This window comes from Alosa pseudoharengus, unplaced genomic scaffold (assembly GCF_046254945.1).
Source record: "Alosa pseudoharengus isolate Yale_2024_CS ecotype anadromous, Long Island Sound unplaced genomic scaffold, YU_APseudo_1.1 YU_APseudo_1.1_scf_11, whole genome shotgun sequence".
NCBI classification, from domain to species: domain Eukaryota; kingdom Metazoa; phylum Chordata; class Actinopteri; order Clupeiformes; family Clupeidae; genus Alosa; species Alosa pseudoharengus.
In genome coordinates this window covers 32,713,289-32,738,820 of record NW_027468576.1, presented here as the reverse complement: position 1 = coordinate 32,738,820, position 25,532 = coordinate 32,713,289, and the positions used below count along the sequence as shown (strand labels likewise).

The 25,532-nt window shown below is 42.0% G+C and overlaps 1 protein-coding gene across 1 annotated transcript; it reads right to left on the bottom strand.

Moving 5' to 3' along the window:
- Positions 1–536: 536 nt before the first annotated feature.
- Positions 537–13,320, bottom strand: slc25a24 (solute carrier family 25 member 24). The gene is made up of 10 exons (XM_076278913.1): positions 12,825–13,320; positions 11,527–11,653; positions 11,025–11,112; positions 8,020–8,131; positions 4,198–4,356; positions 3,497–3,649; positions 3,005–3,112; positions 1,950–2,117; positions 1,500–1,650; positions 537–1,063 (listed from the first exon to the last, which is right to left on the bottom strand). The coding sequence occupies exons 1-10, from the start codon at positions 13,005–13,007 to the stop codon at positions 882–884; spliced, it is 1,431 nt and encodes a 476-aa protein (XP_076135028.1). The 5' UTR covers positions 13,008–13,320; the 3' UTR covers positions 537–881.
- Between the last annotated feature and the right edge of the window lie 12,212 nt (positions 13,321–25,532).

The window sequence follows — 25,532 nt, the reverse complement described above, 5'->3', positions numbered from 1 at the left end:
AACACAAACCAGCACATAGATTCATAGCACCATCACAACAATTTGCACTATATTTATGTTGTGTGATACTTCACAGAAATAAATATTTCACTATGTTATACAACTATGCGCTAATCTCCAACAGGGTGGCAGTGGACCCATTGACGTCGACATTCTGACGCAGATCTCCTCATATGATACATTTATGAAAATTGTATGTTGAACTAAGACTTCACTGTTGACGCTAATATGCAGCTGATCTGTGCCTAAATGAACTACAAGAGAACCTCAGTGAGTTGACAATTACAACCACAACTGAAGCCTGACCTGGGAGTATGTGGTGAAAAAGAGTTTTTCATATTTTGTCAAAGACAACACGGCAGGCTCAAAGGAAAGATGCCATGTTTTGTGGTCTTGTGAGGTATCTCTGAAGTCTCTGTGTCTGGGACGGATGAGGACTCCTATTCAAACCAGCTGAGGATCATCAGCAATGAAACAGAAATCACTATGGCATTACCAGAAATGACTGTTTGTGGTCCTTGTAAAGATTTAAAAAAAAAAAGAGGTGTAAATACCTTTAGTGCTTTTATGGTCAAATTAAAACTTCAAATACCATTGCAAACAACCCAGCCTCTAAGGACATGTCGTGATTGCATCCTTTGCAATGCAAGACTGAATGGTTAAGTGTCATTTTGCATTTCAACAATGAAAGTGCAGTAAACAATGTGAACTCTCGCATGTTTTCTCTCTAATATTGAGTTTGGTGTCGTGGGCTAAGTAGCCTAGGGTTTGGTAGGCTAACAACCTGACTTAGATTAAAATGTCTGTACATACAAACTTGTGTGCGCACACACACATACACATACACACACATAAACATGCATTGAACTCGTGTAGCGTCTTCACTTGGAAATGCCCAGGCCACTTCTCATGTATTCGTAGACCACGTAGCTGATGCTGACCGCAGGGATGACCTTCATGAAATTGGGCAGGATGCCGCGGTACAGGCCGAACATGCCGTCCTTCTCCAGGATCTTCTTCACCAGCTTGGTCATGTTCACCTGCTCCGCCCCCTCCAGAGTAGCTGAGGCAGAGAGCCAATGAGGAGATCCAATGAGTGACAGAGAGAACCAATGAGGAGACCCAATGAGTGACAGATGTGGGATTGATAATCAAATATAAAAACACACCAGGAGACAACATACTGGACAAAGGGAGAAGCCTTAAGGATTTAACATTACAAGATTTAACAGTATGCACACAGACACAGACGCACGTCCACATACAACTACACATGCACACACACACACGCGCACACACACACGCACGCACACAAACACACACACACACGTGCACACACACGCACAGTCACACAAACACACACACACACACGCACGCACACACACACACACACGCGCACACACACACACACACACACACACACACACGTGCACACACACACACACACGCGCGTGCACACACACACACACACACACCAATACACACACATTCTCTCGTACCCTGGGCTTGCATGCGTGTGCGGATCAGTGCCAGTGGGTAACTAGCCAGCTGGCCGCAGGTGCTGGAGATGGTGCCACAGGCCAGCAGCACCAGGATGCCGGGGTTAGCCGTGTCTTTAGCGTACTTGGAGAGCCAGGCATTCTTCAGACTCTGAGAGACAACAACGGACAAATGGAGGGTAAGGCATGTGTTCACAAAACCGGAGACAGAAGGAGGCAGGAATGTAAAATGCATTGTAAATTAAATGAATGTCAATTGGTTATTTCGAACATCTGGAATACATAGAATTAGTGCTAGCGGTTAAGGTGTTGCATAAGTGTTGTCAAAGTCTGGTAATAAGATGCTGACTTGATGCATGAACATTACAACTGAAAAACAATTACAGGACAGTGTGCGACTGCGCGCACACACACACACAAACAGACACACACACACACTCACACACACACCTCATAGACAGCCAGGTCTATGCCAGCATAGGGGATGATGCCAATGATGTTGGGGACGTAGCCCTTGTAGAAAGCCTTCACGCCCTCCTTCTTCAGAATCTTCTTGGCACAGTCAAGCATGCCCTTGTACTGGCCCGTCTTCCCTAGGGTCAGGCGCGTCTTCATCACCTGACCACACAGCACAACACATCAGATGTCAGGGTTTGATATCCTAAATCTTCTTACCTAATTCTCAACCTAGAGCTTCTCTCAGTCATATACAGTATGTTCTGTAACGGTGCTCAGATTCATTATTCATGGCCCCAAATGGAAATGACAACCAGCCGGTAAAGTCAGACAACAAACGCAAATAAATTCAAGCTAAAGTCATTTTGCTAAGTACAAATGAATTAAAGCTAAAGTCATTTTGCTAAGTACAAATTAATCAAAGCCAGGTTTGTGCAAAATTCCAGAATTGAATTGAAACTGGCTCTTAAATTCGAATTCAATTCTTGAATTTCACTTGCATTTCAATTAAGGTAGCAAACAGGAAGAGTTGCAATTTGAATTGTGCACAACCCTGATTAAAGCTAAAGTCATTTTGCTAAGTTAATACCAAGACAAGCATAATCAGGTGCGAATCAGTGCGATGCTCCCACACAACACAATAATAGGTCCTTTATCTCCTTTCCATCCACTCACCTACCTCTCCATCCAATAAAACATATCTATCAGTCTGCTCTTTCAGCCATTCGCCTTACTCACCCAGCGGCAAGAACGAGGCTACAGGGTAGACTTGCCATCACACCTCAGTCCAGCAGATGTTGGTAAAGCACTCCGTTTGCAAACTGCCAAAAAAAGCTTACAGAAAAAGGGTTCGCTGGCCTGAGTTTTATTTTTTTGCCAGTGTGCAAACGGAGTGCATTACCACCATCTGCTGGACTGAAGTGTGATGGCAAGTGTACTCTGTAGCCTCGTTCTGGCCGCCGGGTGAATAACTATCAACATTCTCATCCTACACCAACCCAACCCGGCAGCTCCTGCCCCAGCCCCTGCCCCAGCCCCACACGTCTCACCTCCATGGGGTAGATGGCGGTCTGAGCTGTGGCTCCAGCCAGGGATCCGGCCATGAACCGCTCATGAGGCTTCACCTTCCCCGACTCCTGGCCCAGCAGCTTCTTATACTGGTGGACAGCAGACAGGATGGACGGGAGAGTAACAGTTAGGCAGAGGAAAACACAAAGATGCTGGACATCTGCTAGGTAAAGGCAGAGGAAATAAAAAGTGTTGACACAATAAAACATCTTTAACACTTTGAATGGTTGTGGTGATGTTTTAGTGCTCAAAATCCCATCATCACTACCCTTCACGCAAGATTGCAAAAAGCTTCTAGAGGTTAAAAAAATCTTTAATAGAAGTAGGAAAAAATATTTCTTTTTTTTAATATATTTATCTCTTTACAAAGACCACTGCTTGCTTTTTCATCTGATCTGCACAGCTCGAATGCTAATTGGCTTATGACTGCTCAGTTTTGGTTGGTCAATTTGCTTCTTCCTTTGTTGGCTCACCTGCTCATAGGCCATGAACTTGATGGCGGTCTCAGGGGCGATCTTGAGGACGTTGACCCCGTTGCCCCTCCACAGTGATGTCACGCCCCCCTCCTTAATCATCTGCTTGAAGCCTCCTGCCAGGCTGATCTTGTTGGTCTTAGAGGAGTGCACCTGAACAACGACAACAATGGTGTGTGATGCCATGGCTCTAGCAGCAGGCTGTTTTACTTCCCGATAAGGAGCTATTCAGACAGAAAGCATTTTCCGTCCTGCACCCTCTTTTCAGAGACAACAAATCATATAAGATGGCGCCGCAGTGAGGTAACCATAGGAACAGCTAAGATAATCAAACAATCAATCAATGAAACAAACGATTAAATGAAAAAAGGCAACATTCAGAAGTCATGCACTAGTGTGCAAGAACAACCCAACAAATCTACAGCTAAAACAAACAAAGACAAACAAATAAAAAATATACAGTATGTAATATAAAAAAAATATATAAATCTGTCATCAGCCTACTTGTAATTTTACCATTGTGAATGCATAAACTATGTTAAAATATGTGGCAAAAGAGAGCATATGGCATCCTGTTAACTTCTTTGACATGCATTTCACAGGTCTAACCACAAAAATGTCCTCAATTTTGTTACTCAACTAAAGTTTTGTTACATAACTTTGTGTGTGTGTGTGTGTGTATCTATCCTTGTAGGGCTTACCTGCATGAACACTTTCATTCTGTCCAGTGGTGCCGTGCCAGTACGAGAGACGGCCCCTGCCACCGCCCCGGCGGCCAGCTGTCTCCACCACACGCCCGTCGTCTTTTCCTCCTCTGTGAACTCATCTGGGATGGTGAGGCTGTCTCCTATGTCCAGAACCTTACACACCGCACACACGCGCGCACGCACGCGCACACACACACACGCACACACACACACGCACACACACACACACGCACACACACACACACACACACGCACACACACACACCATTTAGCATGTGATAAAATAGAATCCATCCAAACTTCATACATTTGCAGCAGAGGTGCAACATGGATGTCAGTCACCATCATTCCCATATTCCCATAGTTACCGTTGTTTTATATCACTAATAAAGGACACTGTTTACCTTATCAGTTATAATTTCCACAGTCACATATTATGTCTTCTTACTGTACTATTCACATTTACCAACAATGGTCATTGATGACCAAATAAGCAACTAAAGGCAATCACAAAGTGAACAAACCTCATCTCTGTTACAAAGTTTGAGTTCATCAGTGTGGTGTGTTCAACATAGTCTCTAAGCAGTCATTAGGGCTGCTCTTTTGGCATGGCTACTTACTTACACAACTAGATGTACCGCAGATTGGTAAAAAATATGACTGCCGCCCAGTCCTATACATTATCTCTGCAAAAATAAATCACTCTTTTTAATTTGTCTCCATCTCCTATTCAATCCTCTACTCTTGCATGTGTGTGCATGTGTGTTTGCTTTTGTGTACATGTGTGCATGCCTGTGTGTGTGTGTGTGTGCATGCCTGTCACTAAATGTACACATACATTTATTCATAGTATGGCCCCTAATGAACTGAATTCCACGAAATGCATTCTGTCATAGGCTGTCATAGTGATCTTACCCGTCAAATTTTGTGCAGTTCTGAACACGTCAGCCAAAGATACCTGCGATTACAACGCCTCATTTTTGCTTTTTCATTTTTAACTAGGTAGTACTATACTGCAAATGAGTGGTTATGGGATGTGTTAAGATGGCCCCTTGAGACCAATATACAAAAACAATTGGTCCTCCTAGGCCCTACGGTTCTCGAGATATTCACAGAGAACTGTGTCCGGCCTACCATCCTTTTGGGGGGCCCAATTTGACGGATTAAAATGAAAATCAATGGTTTTGTGCCGCTTCACTTGCACGGCGGTCATAACTAACAGAGACCATCGGATTGTTACATGCTAAAAGAGCACTCTGCTCTAAACCTACTAAAGTAGCATATTTAATAGCATACAGTAACATACAGGACAGATGCTCCCATACATTTTGTAAAAATGAAGACAAAGATTCATTGAAATGCATGCTATCTTGAGGCTTATATTTATAATACATAATATATTGATTCACAAAAAACTAGTAGGTCATGTGGGGTCAAACAGTCTTTCACATTAGAGCACACCAATCTCAAGCACCATACTGGCCCTGAACTGCTCATCCCTATATCCATACGAACTCTGACCTCACACCAACCTTGAACTTAATCCCGACCATCTATTCTTTTACGTAAGGGGTACCTTACATAAGGCAGCATGGTCACAGAGAGCCCTAATGATACATTACTCAACACATTCACACGGGCCAGCTGGAAGCATCGCGATGAGTCTAATTTCCTTCAGATCATGACCACAGATAGCACCTGCTAAAGGACATTCATGATCCCATCCCATATCAACTCCATCGTCACCTGAAAGTCATGAATGTCAATAAAGTTTGACCCTTTTGCTGGTGCAGTTATTACTCCTGAGCTTTGGCTTCAATGGACTCCTTAAGGGCGTACTCACACTGGGCACGGTTCACTTGTAGCGTGCCGCAGTACGGTTCTCTCCTGTTCTTGTACCGTGCCGGAGTACGGTTCTCTCCTGTTCTTGTACCGTGCCGGAGTACGGTTCTGTCCTGTTCTTGGTCCGCACTCGCACTGCATACTATCAAACTGTACCCAGGCGCGGTTGAGCTTCTGTGCTCTAGAATCTTTGCATAGGCGCGATCATAAGCCCAACTGTGCCGTGCCAGAGTCCACCTCCTCAAATGGGCCTGGGCATGGATAAGCATACCTTGCCAAGGTACGGTACGGAGCGATCACACTGGTCAAACAAACCGGACTTTGGGGGTCAAACGTACTCAGATACGGTACGGATGGCATAGTTTGGGTACGCCCAAAGTGAATCAGATTCTTTCAAATATAACAAAAAAAGTTTTAGAGGATATAATGATGAAAGTGTTGTCTAACAATGGTAAGTTGTATAATCACCCATGTACTCATAAGAAAACCTGTTTGATGGCAAAAGAACTCTTCAAATATCCCTCCAACCAGACAACAAACATTCTGCATGGGAGTGAAGCCATCAGCACCTACCACTTCCACCTCCACCTCATAAATGGCTCCATCTTCCTCAAAGTCGATGAAGAACCACTCTCCCTTTGGCTGCTGCTGCAGCAGTACCATGGTGCGCCAGTCCTACCACCGATGCCAGAGCAAATGGCCTCCCGTGCCAGCTCAAATACCACCAGGATTTTTTTTTTAGATATGACTTTAAACCGCTCCAAAGGCAAGTTTCTTCGGTTCAAGGGTTCGTTTCAAGGGTTAACTCAAGGTGCTTCTTGACTTTATGATGAAGGTTTTAAAGGTTATTTGTCTCCCCTGTTTGAGTGGCTTCCTCCTACTCCTGATTCTGTTTTGGATGCAGACCCTGAAGAAATGTGATGGAATCCCTGCAAAGTGATCCCTGCACCACTGACTAGTGTTCTAAGCCAGACCGCAAGCATTCCAGTATGACAGTATGCACATACTGTGCCTCCTGCACCGAGACTACCTGCAATCTGGTCCCGCCCAACTCAGCGGTCATTGGACCTCACTTTGTAAGCGACCCTCCTTTATCCAATAATTGCTCTAATCTGTCCACTGATGCACAGACCTTCAATTAGCTGTTCTTCCCAGAGTACAAAACAGGTTTGAATAAGCTTCAACAAAGAGAGAGAGAGGGGGGGGGGGAGAGAGAGAGAGCGAGAGGGAGAGAGGTTTCCCAGTTACAGTTTAGGCTGGTTGGGCCAACACTACTTTATAAAGGTATCAAGAGGTTTCTAGTGATATCTTATTTTTGGGTCTCATCTAAAGTGTGCCTGAGTGTCTATCTGGAAACAGATATTTCTGTAAAAAGGCCCATATACAATGCCTCAAGGTTATTTTTTATATGGTTGGTATTAGCATAGGGCTCGTGGTGTTGAAAGATAAGCTCAATATCACTAACAGTACTTTGTTTCAGAGAATCATACATGTAAAGCTTTTAAAGAGAGACTTATGTGAGAATGTTGAAAATTATTTGAGATAGACAAACCATTGACTGGACAAGCACAAGTCCATTCACTGTGAGAGGGATAAATATCGCAGCCAAGCTGATTACTGTGTACTTGTGTGTATATTAGCGAGTGTGTGCATGTGTGTGTGTCTGTGTCTGAGCTCTTTGACGTAGTGACGTAGCCTTGTGCAGTTACAGTGTGATTACAGATCACAGGGAGAGTGCCAAACTCAGCAGGATGGCAGTTCATTCATTAGTCTCTGTGTGTGTGTGTGTGTGTGTGTGTGTGTGTGTGTGTGTGTGCAAAAGGGTATAGGCTAGAATATAACATATAAATGCATTAGAGTGGAGCTGTAGGTGTACGCAAAACACCAATTCTATGCGCACACACACACACACACACACACACACACACACACACACACACACACACACACACACACACTCACTCACTCACTCACCGTGGAGTGCTTCCAGTAGCGTAGGATCTCTTGTAAGTTTGAAGCAGCACTAAATAGGAAATGATCTCTCCATTCACTCCAGTCCACTGTCATGGTGCCATCAACATCAATACTGTACCAGTGCGAGAGAGAGACAGAGAGAGAGAGAGAGAGAGAGAGAGAGAGACAGAGAGAGAGAGAGAGAGAGAGGGAGAGACAGAGACATGTTTAGTATTTTTTAGCAACACATCTCAGCTCAATATGTTTATATATGCATGGGTGTGTGTATTCTGTTGGGAGGTGGCTGGGCAAACAGTGAAAGTTGGACAGCTCCTTTGCCTGCATGAGTCCTTGGGTCAAATCCCAACCTAGTTTACATCACGGATACAGATAAAGCACACCATGGGAGCACTTCCAGTCCCGCTAGGCCCGGAGAGGAGTCAACACCTTAATTGGATTACTGCACATTATGTGTCCATCCCTCACACGCATACTGTATATCTGCCCCTGTCATTCACTAACTGTGTCCAGTGAGATGTAGAATGACACTTCATCACCCGTCTACACATCTTTTTTGTTGTATTATAAGCCTTCAATAATATCTACTCACATCATGCACTTAATAAAAACAAACAAATGTTAGCTTTTGTGATAGCATTAGTTAGCATTGGTCTCCAAGAACACCATGAGTTCCCAAGAACTGAAGTCTGAGTTACCATGCTGCTAACCTTGAGTTAACTAAACTTTTGATTCATCTCAATAATTGATTAAAATTTGTTTGTTCACAGTTCAATTTGAACTTAAACCAACTTTGGTGCATATAGTCAGAAATCTACATTAATGTAGGCATTGGTGCAGGCCCAGAGTAGCCTACTAAAACTTGAAGTAATTACCTGCATACTTGTCTAGTGAGTTTTCCGGTTTTACTGGCAAAACCACTATCAACCATCACCACTACTATCACCAACAGGCCATGTCTATGTCTATACTAAAACAACGGGTACATTTTTTCTTACCGTCATTTTCACACCTTTAACAACACTGATGAAAAAAACTTGCGTCTGCACAAAGAGGTAAAAAAGAGCGAAAACGCTGTAGCGCATATGCCAGGCACTGTAGATGTCGCAGTAGCGGTGCAGATGTTTCACGCAAATTTCATATTTTATTGAATACGCCTATAGAATTCACTATATTATAGTCTACTCCGAAGCAGTCTCTCTCTCTCTGTCTCTGTCTCTCTCTCTCTCTATCTCTAAGCATTCCTGAGCACAATTTATTTTTTAATTCAACTGTAAAACTAATAAAGTTAATTTTAAGGTTTGTGAAAGGTGCAGTTTAGTCCCTTATTTGGAGAATGGAGGTGCACATAATCTCCTTTACTTTCTTTGGTTATAGTCCGCGCAGGGGTCATTTTTTCATGGTCCAGAATAGGCCACTCACTCACATTCCAGAAGCTGGCTTCAAAAACCATGACAGAAAACCATGCTGCTGAATAATTTTCTTTTTCATTTTATAAGCTGGTTAGCTATAGTTTCCTTAATAAAAATATGTGAATAAATGATCACAGAGAAATTGAATTAGGCCTAAATTTGTGAGAGATATGCCTAGACATATTAAAATTAGAATCTTTTGCAGTAATTACAGCTTTCCCTCATATTTTCCCAGATGAGACCTATATTTACTGAATTATTTTCAGATTGAGTGAATAATATTATAATATATCTAGCAGATTAGTAATATCTGCTTGTGGAGTATTTGTTACAGCACTTCAAAGATTAGCTACAGTATTAGCTACTCGTATCAAATCTATAACAAACTGACTACACAACTTTCATGAGTATTCCCACCATGTCTGATAGCCTTGGTGTTATTAAGGTTCATCATGTAATCGTCCATCACAGGTTTGCTGTCCATTCTCTTCTCTTCAAGTAAATACTGTCCAGCTACTCAGAAACTCAGCATCAAGGTCTTGCAGGCAATTTTGCTTTCACCTTACTGAAAGTGTTATCCATGTACATGTTACACACATACACAGAGAGAGGCCATGGGCGTTATCAGTCATTAAACAGCACTCTCCACCCAGAGCACATGATCCACTTTTTTCTTCCCAACCATGCTCTCAGCTAGTTTAAAACTGGCCCTGGCTGATAAATGTACATTTACAACCTGTCAGCACCAATTTATTTAATCAAATACAGGACAGGATGTCTGTTAAAAACCTCAAATGCGGTATTCTTTGCCAATCTCTTTAGAAACTGCAGTAAACACTGGAAACCTGAGCCTTTCAATGATTGCAATGATGTAATGAAATGTACATTTATTTTACTTAGTGCTATTCAGCATGCTAGCCTTTAGTGTGCCATTTTATTGCGTATTACACTTAGACACAGTGCAATGACATGGTCCTAATATGAGGAGGGCCACTGTTGTAATCCATTATATTTAGATAAAGTCACTTGGGAAACTGGAAATATACTTAAATACTACTTTAAACTATGCCCTTTATCAGAAACTCATGTAGCTCAACACATTTGTCCACAGTGTCTATTAGAAATGTAAACAGATATAATAAAGATACATGACACATGTTAATAGCCAACCTGTTTGGCTAGTCTCTCATGTTGGTGTTCAAAATATATTGGCAATAATATGATCTATAACATATAGACTATAACAAACATCAGTTAATCAAGCCAGGATGCTATCTCCACATTTTGTGAAGTGAGGTTTACAATCTCTATGCTCCATTACAATAGTCCCACAACAATGACTTATCATTAATCTGCCCTCTGGTGGAAAACAATGGTAATTGCATGATACAGAAAAAGGAAAAGGGTTGGTAATATGATTCCTCAGTTACTATAATGCTACTTGTTGGGTGTGTTGTTGCAGAATACCCAAAGCTCATTCTCGCTGTGTGACAGACTGACTCCTGCAACATTGTTGAGGTAGACAGTGAACTGTCCTTCAGAATGAGAATGAAGATTTGACAGAGAGATAGTGTAAATCAGCTTGTCTAACGTTACCTCTGTAGAATCTTCTGGGCCTGCTCCTCTGTCACATCCACGCCCATGTCTGTCAGAGACTGCCTGATCTCCTTGTAATCAATGCGGCCTGTGATGAGAAAAGTGTCAGTGAAGACACATCATGTGCTGCCATTTTCTTATAAGGTAACTGAGACAATCAGCAGTCATGTTGTAGTTCTAGCAGGTGGAGAACACGGTCTAGATGTTTAGATAGATGCCAGACCAATGCCAACTGGCCCGCTGCATATAGCTACAGTATACTAGCTCTACACGAGTCTCTCACTGTAAAAACTGTTGTACTGAAACTATTCCCATCACTGACAGCATATCACAGCCCACTGCTATTTGAGCAACAAATGAGTACTGTGTCCTATGGGGCATTATATTCAAGCAACTCAGTCATACAAAGAAACTCAGTTGTGGCAGGTTTAGTATATGCGCTGTGTTGTTAGATGGATTTATGGAGGATAAACTTGATTAAAAAAAATAAGCTAGCTCTCACCATCATTGTTTTTATCCAAACTCTTAAAGGTCAGCTTGAGTTTTTTTTCGTGTTCCCTCAGGTACTTGGAAAACTCGTTTAGGTCCAGCCCAGCATTTCCATCAGAGTCTCCAGATGTCATTATTTTCTGTTCAGAATGAAGGAATTGATAAAACATCCATAAAACTATCAAGAGTTAGAGTGAAATTGTATTTAGTAGTAAAATTGTATTTAATTGTAGTGTATCTTTTTTATGCATTTTTGCATTTTGAAAGGTACACATGATGCATTATTCAGTTGGATGCATTAACACTATCCTTGTTTTTGGACCCCTTATCAGATTTGTGTACATATGTCTTACATGTATGATATATGTTGACAGTTATAGGCTTTGACTCCAGTTACTATGTGTCCAGTAGATTCCAGGGTCTAAGTGCATTGCCACATGCTTTCTGGCATTGATAACATCAGTGACCTGCAGATGTGTATGCATGTCTCACTTCCTTTCTACGTATGTGTGTGTGTGTGTGTGTGTGTGTGTGAGAGAGAGATAGAGAGTGAGTGTGAGAGAAAGAATGTGGGTGTGTGAGTAGAACAGGAGTTAATGTCAAGGAGTTACCTGCTGTAAAACCCCACCTGTAGGCTAATGTCCCTACATGAACACTTTTTATTTACAGATATCAAAGGTTTAACCAATAGGGTAATTATATGAAACACTAGTGACTTCACTTGTGCCAGCTCAGTCACACATGCACAGTTACATAGAACAATCGCTGCAAATATTTTGTTGAAGTAGGTCTATGTATGCAGGTAAGTGGAAGGAAGTTGACCAGATTGATAGCATTTGAGGTTACTCCTCTGGCACTATTCAGTTAACCTGTTCTTCACAATATATTGTACTGAGCAACCAACCATTTAACAGCACAACATGGATCTAGCATTCATATAGGCCTATAACTTACACTAAAGTCATATGTTCAGTTTGAGTCTATTGTAAAAAAAATCATTGATTTCGGCAAAGAAATGTTTTAAAAATGTGCACAGATGCAGATCTATGGGACAAGCATAGACTGTAGGGGGCCAAGACTAACCGCAGGTGATGCAGAGACCACTTCGCGCTTGAGCATGAGCAGAAAAGAAGAGGGTCGTTTTCCAACGTGCCTAAATTAATATCGGCGATGTGGGCCCCATAAAATGTGGAAGTGTGCTTTGTCATTCTAGCTGCCATAAAACATAATCTGATGCCGATTACTACATGCCTAAGATTAGCAGGGAGTGAACACGGCTGCCAATTGGCATGGGGAAAAGTTTTTTCTTACCTGTACTGTGCCTTTTCCGATAGCTATGCCCATAGAGGAAAGGCCTGCCTTCAACTCCGACACATCTACTATACCATCTTTGTTGGTGTCCAGCTTCGCGAAGAGTTCTTCAAACGACTTTGCAGTCGAGTCGCTTAGGCAGAGAGCATCCGAGAAAAAAACTTTCCGTACAGCTTGATACATGTTGCCAGTGGAAAATGAACCCTTGGACAAATACAAAATCAAAGGATCCGCAGGTTAAGAAAATATTTTCAGAATCAGGAAATATACGAGGAGGCGGCGCACCGTAAACTGCTCTAAAATGCCAACTCTAGCGCGTCACTGCCCACTGCTCTTCCGAGAAAGGCTACCTAGAAACGCCATAAAACGCTGTAACGGTTGCCCGCTATATAAATCCAAGTAGCCTACGCTTAAAGGCTATGGTCTACTGTAAACTGACAAGAACGTGTTGGTGGAGAGAGAGAGAGAGAGAGAGAGATGAAGGTGGGATCATTGGAATGATTTCTCCCTTGGCCACTGCCTCTTTTACTTTCATGAGGGCACACCCTTCTGCGTAAACAAGCTCATGTCAGAACTGCCTTAACTCGACTACAGTTTGTTGAAATCATCTCGCTCACGCGCTGACATAGGCTCTATGGCCTAGGCCTATTTGTGTGGTGGACTCCTTTTCAATAAACTGCTTTTGTCTTTTCTCAACAGACACACGCACACACAAACGTTCATATTAACGCCACACCATACGGTGCATGCACACCATATAAAGTAACAGCTGACAGATACTAAACAAAAGCACTCTGCCTACTCTTCAACAAATGCAGGGTTATTTATAACTCAACCCCCAAAGGGACAGATTGGACAAGTAATCTTATGCCATTTTTCTGTTATTAGACTACTGCGCTCATTGGGTCACACGGTGGCGCCATAGACATTCACATCAGGAGCTCATGAAGTTAATGAGCTGCAGCTTTGCTTTGCTATGCATCTCATTTGAAAAAATGTTTCATTTATATATTTTCTTAACGTTGCTTGCACTCCCCACATCCCTTCACTAGCTCACACACAGTCAGTCAGTCAATTACCAGGATCAAGGATGTCAGCAAACTCCACCATGGTTAATTGGGATGGGAGTTGGAAAAGTTGGGATGCTTTGTCAAATGTGAATAAAAAGAGAATGTTATGATTTACAAATCATGTCAACCCTATATTTAATTGAGAATAGTTCAAAGAAAAGATATCATCTGCCGTAGGAGAGAAATTGTGTTGTTTCATTGTGAATTTAATACCAGCAACACATCTCAAAAAAGTTGGGGCAGGGGCAGTTTTACCACTGTGTTGCTTCACCTCTTCATTTAACAACATTGTGTAAATGTTTAGGAACTAAGGATACCATAGAGTTTTGAGAATCAAATATATAAATTCCTGCCCGATAGAGGATTTCAGCTACACAACAGTCTAGGGCAGGCGTGTCAAACATAAGGCACAGGGGCCAGATCAGGCCTTCCAGCAGGTTTCATACGGCCCCCCAGATGTTTAAGTTAGGAAGGGAAAATTAGAAACAAAGATATTCACCTCCAGTTGTCTTCAACAATGAGCAATATCTCTATGATATGATACATTGATTAAACCTAGCACTACAAACCATCCTCAGGAAGGAAGAAGCTGAGAAACTAACATGGAAGTAGGGCATTTCAAGAGAGAAATGGCAGTATATGACAGCAGTACATTATTTGTACTTGTTTGCTCATAAGTGATATCATCAAATAACACTCTGATACTCATGCAGAAAAAATTATAATGACCATGACAATGTCGGCCCCCACAAGGTCTCATTCCAACAAATCCGACACCCCTGGTCTAGGGTCTTCTTAATCATGTTTTTCATTCCATGATGCACCCATTTTGACAGGTCTGGACTGCAGACAGGCCATTTTAGCACCTTGATATGGAGAAATACTGTTTAAATATGTGCAGATTGCAGAATTAATTTTAGCAGTATTTATGATACATGTATTTGATTTCAAATACAACATAATTCATTTATATTTGAATTTTATTGGGTTGAAGAAAATGGCTTCGTATTTTGTATCAAAATACTTTATTGTGTATTTTTTTTTAGTTTAAAAATATATATTTGTGGTAAAGCCAATACTTTTGGTGATGTGATGACATTAAGGGCAAAATGATGAACATAGCCTCTGACTGGTGCTGACTTAGTAATTTGTCCAGATATGTTGTGAATGAGATTCAGGAGGATGATCCAGTGCAAGACGTGTTGCTCACACACACAATACACTCCCTCTCACACCATCCTCAAGAAACTTTAGTTTCTTTAGAACTTTGATTATCCAATTGGAACACATGGAACCATGTATGTGGTTGCCCTGCAACATTGCTCAAAAAGTTGCCCCATGTATCACCTTAAGCAACACAATGAAAAATTCATATTTATGCCCTTTGGCGTTAATATAACACCATTTCACTAGTAATTTGCATAAAGACATAAAAGCATAATAAGAGCATGTTTGGCGAAGTCTCTGGCCAGGGTCCTGAAGTGCTTCACGGAATCGGGCCGGAGTCGACTGTGCAGGCAGGAGTCGGGCAGGAAATTGTGTTAAAGATGAAGGACCCTATGGCATGGGCGTAGGCTTAGGGTGGGACGCTAGGGACTAGTCCTAATTAATATTTTGAGATGACAAAAATGTCCCCACTAATATTTTAGCGAACTCCTTTGTGCTATTCCGACGGCCAGGACGACAGTAAAAGAAGGCCTACTTCACTTTGTGGTGACACTGGCAGAAAAGTGAGCGAGTGTGTCGGTATTCAGTTATCAGGGATGTCTACCAATACATAACCCTATAAGGCCAGTGTGAAAGATTTGTAATATTCCCTTTGCCCTTCAGCATGCACATTTTGCCCCTTTTGGTGCTTTGTAGATCAGCTATGCCACCAAAGAAGAAAAGGAACATTCAAAGCTTTTTCATTATGCAGAGTCTAATAGGCAAAGTAACTAGCCATACAAACTGGCAACAGGTGACCAGGCTTTCAAATGCGGATTTTACTGTGGAAAATAGCATTAACTGTTAGGATATGCAGGATATTGTCACAGCTAAACCTAGCTTCTGTAATCGTTCAACCAAGGTTAGGAGTCATGTTGAATAAGGGTGTGCTGCAGGACAGTCGCATAAAGCACAGAATAAAAGTTACCATGTCATTGACTGTTAATTGGGCTACCAATTTTGCAGTCGCAATAAACAATGGATCCGAGACATTTTCCTGTTCCTATTCTGTTTATGTAGGCTAATGTATTTGTGAATGTAGCCTGCACAATGCAAATAAATAAAACATAAACTGGTACATTTCCATACTCATAGAAATGAACCTCGCGAGACACTTATCTCATCTATAATCTCATCCCAGAAAGATTTTCTTTGACTTTGATTTATTTGAACATTAATTTTATCTAATGACATAGCAAACATGATGAATTGAATCTACATATCCTTGCACTATGCGAAACTATCTTCCACTAGCCTAAAACCGTGAGACTGAATTGCGTTAGATAGATAGATAGATAGATAGATACTTTATTGATCCCCAGGGGAAATTCAAGGTCTCAGCAGCATACATACAACACAAACACATTCTTTAACAGCAGAAAGAGTAATTAAAGTATATAATATAAAAACACAACTAAGCAGTAAGGACAGTAGAAGATAAAGAATATGCTAAATATACTAAAATACAAATTATACTAACACTTAATACAATATATAAAAATATACTAAAATACAAATGACAAAAATACAAATTATACTAACACTTAATCTAAATCAATTCTAAAAACAGTATCCACATAGTGGTGATTAATAAATCAGAGGCGCTTGCAATGACTGAGGCAGGGACTGAGCCTGTGATTCTCTGTGCATAGTAAGGTATGGTAAGGTGCTCTAAGGTGCTCTGTGTGAATGAGTGTCATGGTGGTAGTGCAATGGTGATAGTGGTCATGGTGATAGTGCAAATGAGTAAGTCAACAGTGCAACAATGCAGAAATAAAGTAAAGTAAAGTCTATATATCTATATATTTAACTATTTAAGAAAATGTATAAGTGTGGCCACAATTTGCTGTGGCATGGAGGGGGGGGTTATGCATATGTGCTAATGTGCTAATATAGCACGCAAACAGTGAGGCATAAAGACAGTGGTACAAGTGGCTAGTGGACAGTCTGTACCAAACATGGAGGGGGTGAAGAGGCAGGCAGACTATGCAGAGAAGTCTATCTCTCCTCTTCCCTTAAGTGAGGCATTGAACCGTTCAATGGCCCTGGGGACAAATGACTTTCTCAGTCTGTCTGTTGTGCAAGGCAGTGAGCGAAGTCTCCAGCTGATCAGGCTCTTCTGCTTAACAATAGTGCTGTGGAGTGGGTGACACTCATTGTCCAAGATGTTGATCAGTTTGTTCAGGGTCCTTTTGTCAGATATAGTGAAGTGATGCACTCCAGTTCAGCTCCCACTACAGAGCCAGCTTTCCTTACCAGCCTGTCAATTCGCCCCACATCCTTCTTCCTTGTGCTTCCTCCCCAGCATACTACTGCATAGAAGAGGACGCTGGCAACAACAGACTGGTAGAACATCCTGAGGAGCTTACTGCACACATCGAAGGACCGCAGCCTCCTCAGGAAGTACAGCCTGCTCTGCCCTTTCTTGTAGAGTGCATCCGTGTTGGCTGACCAGTCCAGTTTATTGTCCAGGTGGAGACCCAGATACTTGTAGGTACTAACCACCTCCACATTGACCCCATCAATGTGGACTGGTAGCAGAGTGGGCTTAGACCTGCGGAAATCCACCACCATCTCCTTGGTCTTTGAAGTGTTAAGTTGAAGATGATTGAGTTTGCACCATTGCACAAAGTCCTCCACCAGGCTCCTGTACTCCTCCTCCTGCCCGTTCCTGATACACCCCACAATTGCAGTATCATCAGAAAACTTCTGCATGTGGCATGACTCGGTGTTGTAGCAGAAGTCAGATGTGTACAGGGTGAACAGGACTGGAGAGAGCACAGTTCCCTGTGGCGCTCCGGTGCTGCAGATCACAGTGTCAGAGAGACAGTTCTTCAGTCTGACGAACTGTGGTCGCTCGGTCAGGTAATCTGTAATCCAGGTTACCAGGTGAGCGTCCACACCCATCTGCAAGAGCTTGTCTCCCAATCTGAGGGGCTGGATGGTGTTAAAAGCACTTGAGAAATCAAAGAACATGATTCTCACAGCACTTTTCCCCTTGTTCAGGTGGGAATGTGTCCTGTGTAGAAGATAAGTGATGGCATCGTCCACGCTCCCTTTCTCCTGGTAAGCAAACTGTAACGGGTCTAGTGCATGGCGTACCTGGGGTCTGAGCATGCCTAAGACCAATCGCTCCATTGTCTTCATCACATGTGATGTAAGAGCGACAGGTCTGTACCCGACAAACACGGGACGTCCCCCGGACCTTATGCCGACATTCACGACGTCCCCGATTGGTCCCGAACGTCATGTTCTCTAGCGGACGTTCTGGTGACCTTATTGACGTCCGGAGCAAGTTATCGTTTGGTTATTGCATGACGTCCGGTGCAGGACTTTCTGGGGACGTCACCGTCAGGTCCCTCGGATGACATTTGCATTTGGTCATTTCAAATACCTCCTAAGGACCCGAAAATAACGTTATACCGGGGACATGGGGGGGACGTTTGTTTATTCACACATGGCAGCGGAGTTGAGATTGTCTGGCTACCGCCTGCAGGACGGAGACATCACATCCATGCACGACTTCACGTTACACGTCTGGGGATGACTAAGTAGGCCTATCTATCTATCTATAGCCTAGTCTCTAGCAGTCGCTACATTAGCCTACCGTAGTCTAAGGCAACATATACAGTTTATGAAGTTGTGCGTCTATGAGCAAAGTAGAACCTCTACTTTGCTCATAGACGCACAACTTCATAAACTGGGAAAAGGGTTGTTAACGTTAAACTCAAAATGTATGTGCTACATAATTCAGCATGTCTGCATATGTAGACAAGCTGAATTATGTAGCACACACATTTTGAGTTTAACGTTAATAACGTTACAAACTAGGGAAGGGATTTGATCAAATTCATGTTATGCATGGTGTAACGTTAGCAAAGTCGCTGTTCTTAGCTTCTAGCTTAGCCTACAATGCGCATTTCTTCAGATAACTGTACGTGATGCATGTAACATGCTCTAAATAGGCAGTGGTTTATTTAACGTAGTCACGTACTTATATCTGTTTTATTTTCAGAAACACACACACGGCCGAATTGGGACTGAACCGACTTTTGGAGCTGAATACGATGCAATGAAACTAGAGAAATGTTAAAAACAGACCACGTAGCAAGGGTTGTCTAGCAACAGAAGTGACTATGTAATTTGTAAAGCAAAACGATCTAGCTCTACATTGCAGAAGAATTAGGCTACTGCTTCTTCATGACTTGTTTAAATGTCATTGTAATTTATTTGACGCATACGCGTTTAAAAGTGTCACGCATAGCTGTCCCCGATGTTACAGCAGCTCCTTGTGGAAACAGCAAAGAGTGCACATATCCGATGAGATTTCTGACGAGGAGCAAGCTCTCTGCCTCACCAGAGCCTCACTGTTTATTAATAAAACAATGATATAGATTAGAAACATCTGGAATCTATTTATTTCATCTTAAAGTTGGCTACAAAGAGCATTCAGAGAAAACGATACATTTTTCTTTATCTGCAATGTTCCAGGAAGATAGGCTTATTTATAGGCTGTCCCTTTGATCACAGGTCCAAGAAAACGAGTGGATATAACGTCAATGCATTCTAGTTATGTTTCATGTAGCCTACTTTATTTCATGTTGAGTTTTGCTTCCCAGCATGCATTGCGATTCATTTAGTATTTTTGGCTATAATTAGTTTTTAATGTTTTGAAACAATATGGTTTGAACAATTTATCTTAGGCTAGCCTAGGCCTACTCTGATGATGTTTTGAACATATGCTACGGGATATGCCCATTAAAACGTCGTATTAGTTTATTAAGAAAATTACACCGTAGATGTGAAAGCAGCACATCCTAGCCCGGTATAAATATCCATGTCTACTTATCATTAGTGTAATGCATTCGGAGGACGTGATTTCATACATGAGTGAAAATATAAGGTGAGTGAAGTTGATTGTGTAATTGTAGATCAAGTCGTTAATGCGTGTTCATGTTCCGTCTACCTCTCTCCTAGCAACGCTGAGACTTACAGGATGTGAAATAGCCTACCCTACCATACTAAATCGCGCTTCATGTTTTTTTTTTTTTTTTTTTTTTACCATCGCGGAAATAGGCTATAAACGTCGCGCGCATAACGTCGCGGTGACCATTACAGGACGTCCTCTCAAAGTCTCGTGGGCGTCTTTTAGACCTCCCGAACAGAGGTCCGAGGGACGTAAAGGGAACCCTACACAATGTCGAGGAGGTGACGTTTGCCAGGGGACCTTTAGGGGACGTCGCCAGGACTTTATTTTGTTTACTGGGTAGTCATTAAGCTCACTAGGGTGTGGCTTCTTAGGGACAGGGGTGATGTCTTCCACAGTGTTGGAACTTGTCCAAGGCGTAGGCTCAAATTGAAGATGTGCTTCAGTGGCTCCCCTAGTTCAGCAGCACAGGCCTTGAGTAGCCTTGGGCACAGTCTGTCAGGCCCAGCTGCTTTATTGCTGCGCAATTTCTTAAGTTTTCTTAAGTTTTCTTAAGTTACGTTCCTCTTAAAGTAGACTTACAGACCACAAATGTGATGATATTAAAGAAAAGTTATCATTTAAATATCAATATGATGTATTCAAATTACTAAATATGTTTAGCTATTAGTAATAACAATAAAACGTTCATATGAATTCCAAAATATGAAAACCTATGACAACCATCACTTTCTGTGTGTGTGTGAGGGTCAATCAAATTTTATGATTGCCACTGATGTAAATGATGACATAATATTCAATATTAGGCTACTGATGGCGTCAAGGTGGTGGGGGCCCCCAAACCAAATCATTTTTTTAAAAATCGCAAAAGGACGACAAAAGTATCGAAAAGACGGCCAAAAGTATCGAAATCGAGATTTTTCACTTGCTATTGGTATTGAAACAATATTGACATCGTGACAACAGGAGTTGGGGATGTGTCCCCACTAAAGCTGAGACCAAACCTACGCCCTTGCCCTATGGCCAGAACCACGCGGAGCAAATTCAACGGGAGAGTGAGGTGCGCTTTCCTCAGATCAGAAAGATTTGATCTGATTTAAGAGTGATAAGGCTGATAGCTGTCGGAGGACCACCAGGCGAGAGTTTTGAGGGCTTGATCGGACAGACCGTTATTTGCCGCAGTGGTGGCTGCACTAATCCTAAAAGAATGAGTTGAGTAACGGTCTGCTGGGATTCCGACTTGCGTTAGAACAGCTTTGAGCTGCGTTTGAAACTAAAAGCGAGTGACGGAACGTCCATCGTCTGTAGCAAAGAGGGGATCTAATGCATGGGATGGAGGAACGACTTGAGTTAAGACAGCTATGAGCCGCCTGTCATCTATGGCAGAACGGGATCTAATATTGATGCAAATGCCAATGAGTTGACATTCCAAACAAGCAAACCTGTCTGGCAAGATAGCCAGGGTCAAGAAGTGCTGTGCAGATTGGTCAGACCATCATTTGCCGCGGTGGTGGCTGTACCAATCCTAAAATAATGGGTAGTCTCAAGGGTTAACTTAACATGACATGCAGGGCAATGAGCTTGCAGTTGCAGAGCTTGGGGTCAGTGCAGGGGAGTACAGCTTGCAGTTGCAGAACTCTGGTCAGTGCAGGGGAGAACAACTAGCCGTTGCTGAGCTTGGGGTCAGTGCAGTGGGCATAGAGGACTGATGCAGTTGCAGATGCTCATGGCATGTGATATGAAGATTTATGAGTGATTCATGAGTACACATGCCAAACTTACAATTCTGCTTGTTTGGCAAGATCCCTATAGCCAGGGTCATGGAGTGCTTTGCAGGGATCGGGCAGGAGTGTACTGCGCTGGCAGAAGTCAAGCAGGATCCATGCGATCACCACAAAAAAATGCAACCCAATTGAAAAGACCCTGGCTAGGATGATAGGCTAAAGATAAGGTGACATGAAAAGTATCTAAGGACCCTGGTATCTAAGGCCCCTGAAGTATTTGAGCAAGTGCTTTGGTAGATGTTATTTGCCGCAATGAAACCTAAAACGGTCTGTGTCAATACCAATATGCGTAGGTAGATCAAAGTCCATAGGTGTCGCTGTGCACAAACCTTCAGTTGAACAGGTGCAGGTGAGGCAGGTAAGTAATCCAATAGTGAAAGATCAAGAATCACCGCACACTGATCACTATTAACTTAATATTTATTTTTTGAACGAACAACGCGTTTCGCCTAGCGCTTCATCAGGTTCGCTCTGTACCATCCCCCCTTCTTTTCCACAGGTGAATAAATCAGGTGATTTATTCCTGATTTATCCACCTGTGGAAAAGAAAAGGGGGATGGTACAGAGCTAACCTGATGAAGCGCTAGGCGAAACGCGTTGTTCATACAAAAAATAAATATTAAGTTAATAGTGATCAGTGTGCGGTGATTCTTGATCTTTCACTCATGCGTAGGTAGATATTCGAGTTGCCCTTGAAACCAATGAGGGTTACAGAAAATGTGCATTTACAGATAAGAATCAAATATATGCTATATGGGAAAACTTAGACATTACATAGCATGTACACATGGTCTGAATATAAGGATACTGAAAAGTGATAAATGGGTGTTACAGGTTTCTTCTTTGCAGTATTAAGTTTCTAGAAAACACTGAGCTACCTAGCATTATGGTAGCCTATCTAGATATGAACCTGCAGCAAACACTTTAATAGTGGCAGTTTTGCATTCAAGAGCATGAGGAGAAATTTAGAGAATGAGAGCAAGAGTCTAGGCTGGAGTAGGTTATAGGCATTGACATGAAGATCAGTACAAGTGAAGAACATGAAATGCTATCTTGAAGCTAAAACTGATTAATGGATGTTAAGAAAGACCATGCTTGGCAGAGTCTATGGCTCAGCCAAAGTGCTCTGTGGGGATCGTGCAGGAGTCACTGCGCAGGCAGGAGTCAGCGGGATCCGTGTATGCAGCCTAATGATGAGGGCAACTAAGGCACCTTAAAGATGAAGCAAGAGGGGTTTGTAAAGAGCAGAACATGAAAAGCAGAAAGAGAAACTAAAGAAACTAAAGATTCAATAATGTTCATAGATTGACCTGGGTGTCCAATTGCGTCTGGTCCAGGTGCATGATGCGATCAACAACACCACAAAAGAACAGTTAGTCTGAACAACATGCAAAGTTGGTCCAGCTGCAGAGTGCATTATAGTTTCTACCAGAGAAAAACACCACATATTCCCTTCTTTGAGGCTAAGAGTTGGGTGAGGGAGACGCACCAAGTCCAACCACAAGCGCCTCACTTCCTCTGATAACTTCTGGCATTATTCTCCTTTCTCCCTGGTGGTTTAATAACTTTTGGAAGTCGATAATACTCCAGATGTTTTTCTCAGTCTGACCTATTGGTACAACCTAAAACACGGCAATAATTAACCATTTTCCTTGACGACATTAGGGATTTACTTCAGTGCCTAATGCTTTCTTATGATGCGAGTATCTCCAATATGGCGACGTCCCGATCTGATGACACGCTGTGCAAACCCCTTATATGATTTGTTAGTATATCTCTGTATTACATTTTTACTTTATTCATAAATACTAGTTTGGAGGATTAGAGCCAGCTCATACTGTGTTGATATCCATGCTGCTGCCTTGCTACGGAATCCCTAAGAGTTATCTTTTATGCCAGGTCAATAAATGACGAACTGTTCCCACGTCTCATTGCCATTTCTTGGGAAAACACAACACAGACAAGTAAAAGAGGTTACACACGCAATTGGATAACACTATGACCAATGTTTACTGACTGAATCCGGACTGCGACACAATTGGATAACACTACGACCAATGTTCACTGACTGATTCGTTGCAGCGCTGTCGTCATCTGTTTAGCTTGCCTCTGGCCCGCCTTTATCCGATACACCGATGTGATTTGGTACCCCACGATACAAGGGAAATAAGTAATGAGCATCATTACTCATTGCCTGAGTGACTTGCTTAGCAAATTCAAATTGTGCTCCTGCGAGAACTCTGGATTATGTTTTAAATGTTTTGACATTTTTTGCAACAAAAGTTTTTAAAAACATTCAGACAAACATTCTTACATAAATAAAGGAAAATAGAATCACACTTTAATCAATGCAATACTGTAAGTGAATGTACTCTAAAAAAATAAAAAATGTAGCAACAAAACAAAAGTAAAAGAAAAAAACAATTACTGAAAAAAAACACATTTATTTTCTTGCATGTGTGTGTGGCTGGGGGGGGTGGGGGTCCTCTCGGGCTAGGCAACGTGGAAAATATCACCTTGTGTGCCATATCCACCCTTGAACTAACCCTACCTCAATGTCTCTGCATGCCTCTTCCATTGCTTGCCAAAGAGGCATAGGTATGTGGTTGGTGGTCATAGGCTATACTTTTCATTGGCACACTGAAAATAGTTCTTCGATAATAACTAGAAATGGGAAATAAAGGGGCAAGAACTGTACGAGGGTACTCAATGTAAAAGTACACACTTGGTCTAAGCCAGTGGTTCCCAATGGTGGGCCGCAAGAGCCTCATAAATAGAGAGAAAAAATTTATGAGATGACATAAAAACACAATTTTTGTTTTTATTCAGTATTTGATTCTCTATTTCAGAGAAAATGTTGTAATTTTGTGCTGAAAGCTGCTTCTGCCGACCAGATTCTAAGGCTTTTACTGCATAAAATATCCGATTTTGTTTACAGTGCATGCTCGGAGTTTGGTACTGGGCTGGTATGTGCCCTATTTCCGCCCACTCACTTGGCACTTCAACGGTTATGCTGGTCTCAAACTAGGCTACAGGGTTTTTAAATCTTTTACGGTACATACCATACCATTTCGGGGGGACCCAGTGCAGGGGGGGGCAAAGGCTTATTTTCCATAAAAGTCTAGGCTACAGTAGTGGGGCTACATGCCCACCAAGTTTCATGTGCCCTGGTGTTTCGGTGTCCCAGGAAACGTGTAATAATTTACGAAAGAAAAAAACCCAACAACTTAACAACTCCTACATGACCGCTATGCTAGCGGTGGTCATAATAAATAAATGTGTTCAGGCAACTGAGTATTTGATTTGGTTCACAGAATGGTGTTTTGTGTTTTAGCAATTTAGAAAAAATGTAATATGAAATCAGGACACCTGTGATTATAACCCTAACCCTGAAATAAATATTATGAGGCATCTACTGTAGGAATTGTAGCCTATAGCAAAGACCTGCAAAACAAATCAGTAAAAAAATCCATTCTTTCTGTTACCAGATGATGGTACTGTGGCAGACTACCATTTTGCACATGTGGATATCATATTCATCACATCTAATAACCTGTGAAGTTTGGTGTTAATGTGGTGAAATATTTAAATGCTCATTTGGTGAAATGTTTCAATTCAAAATCATATCTCCTTTTCAACATACAGAATTACATATCAAAAATCCCTTTGAAACACAAAATCCGGCATAAAAGTAAAATTGATTATCTGATCATATGGTATA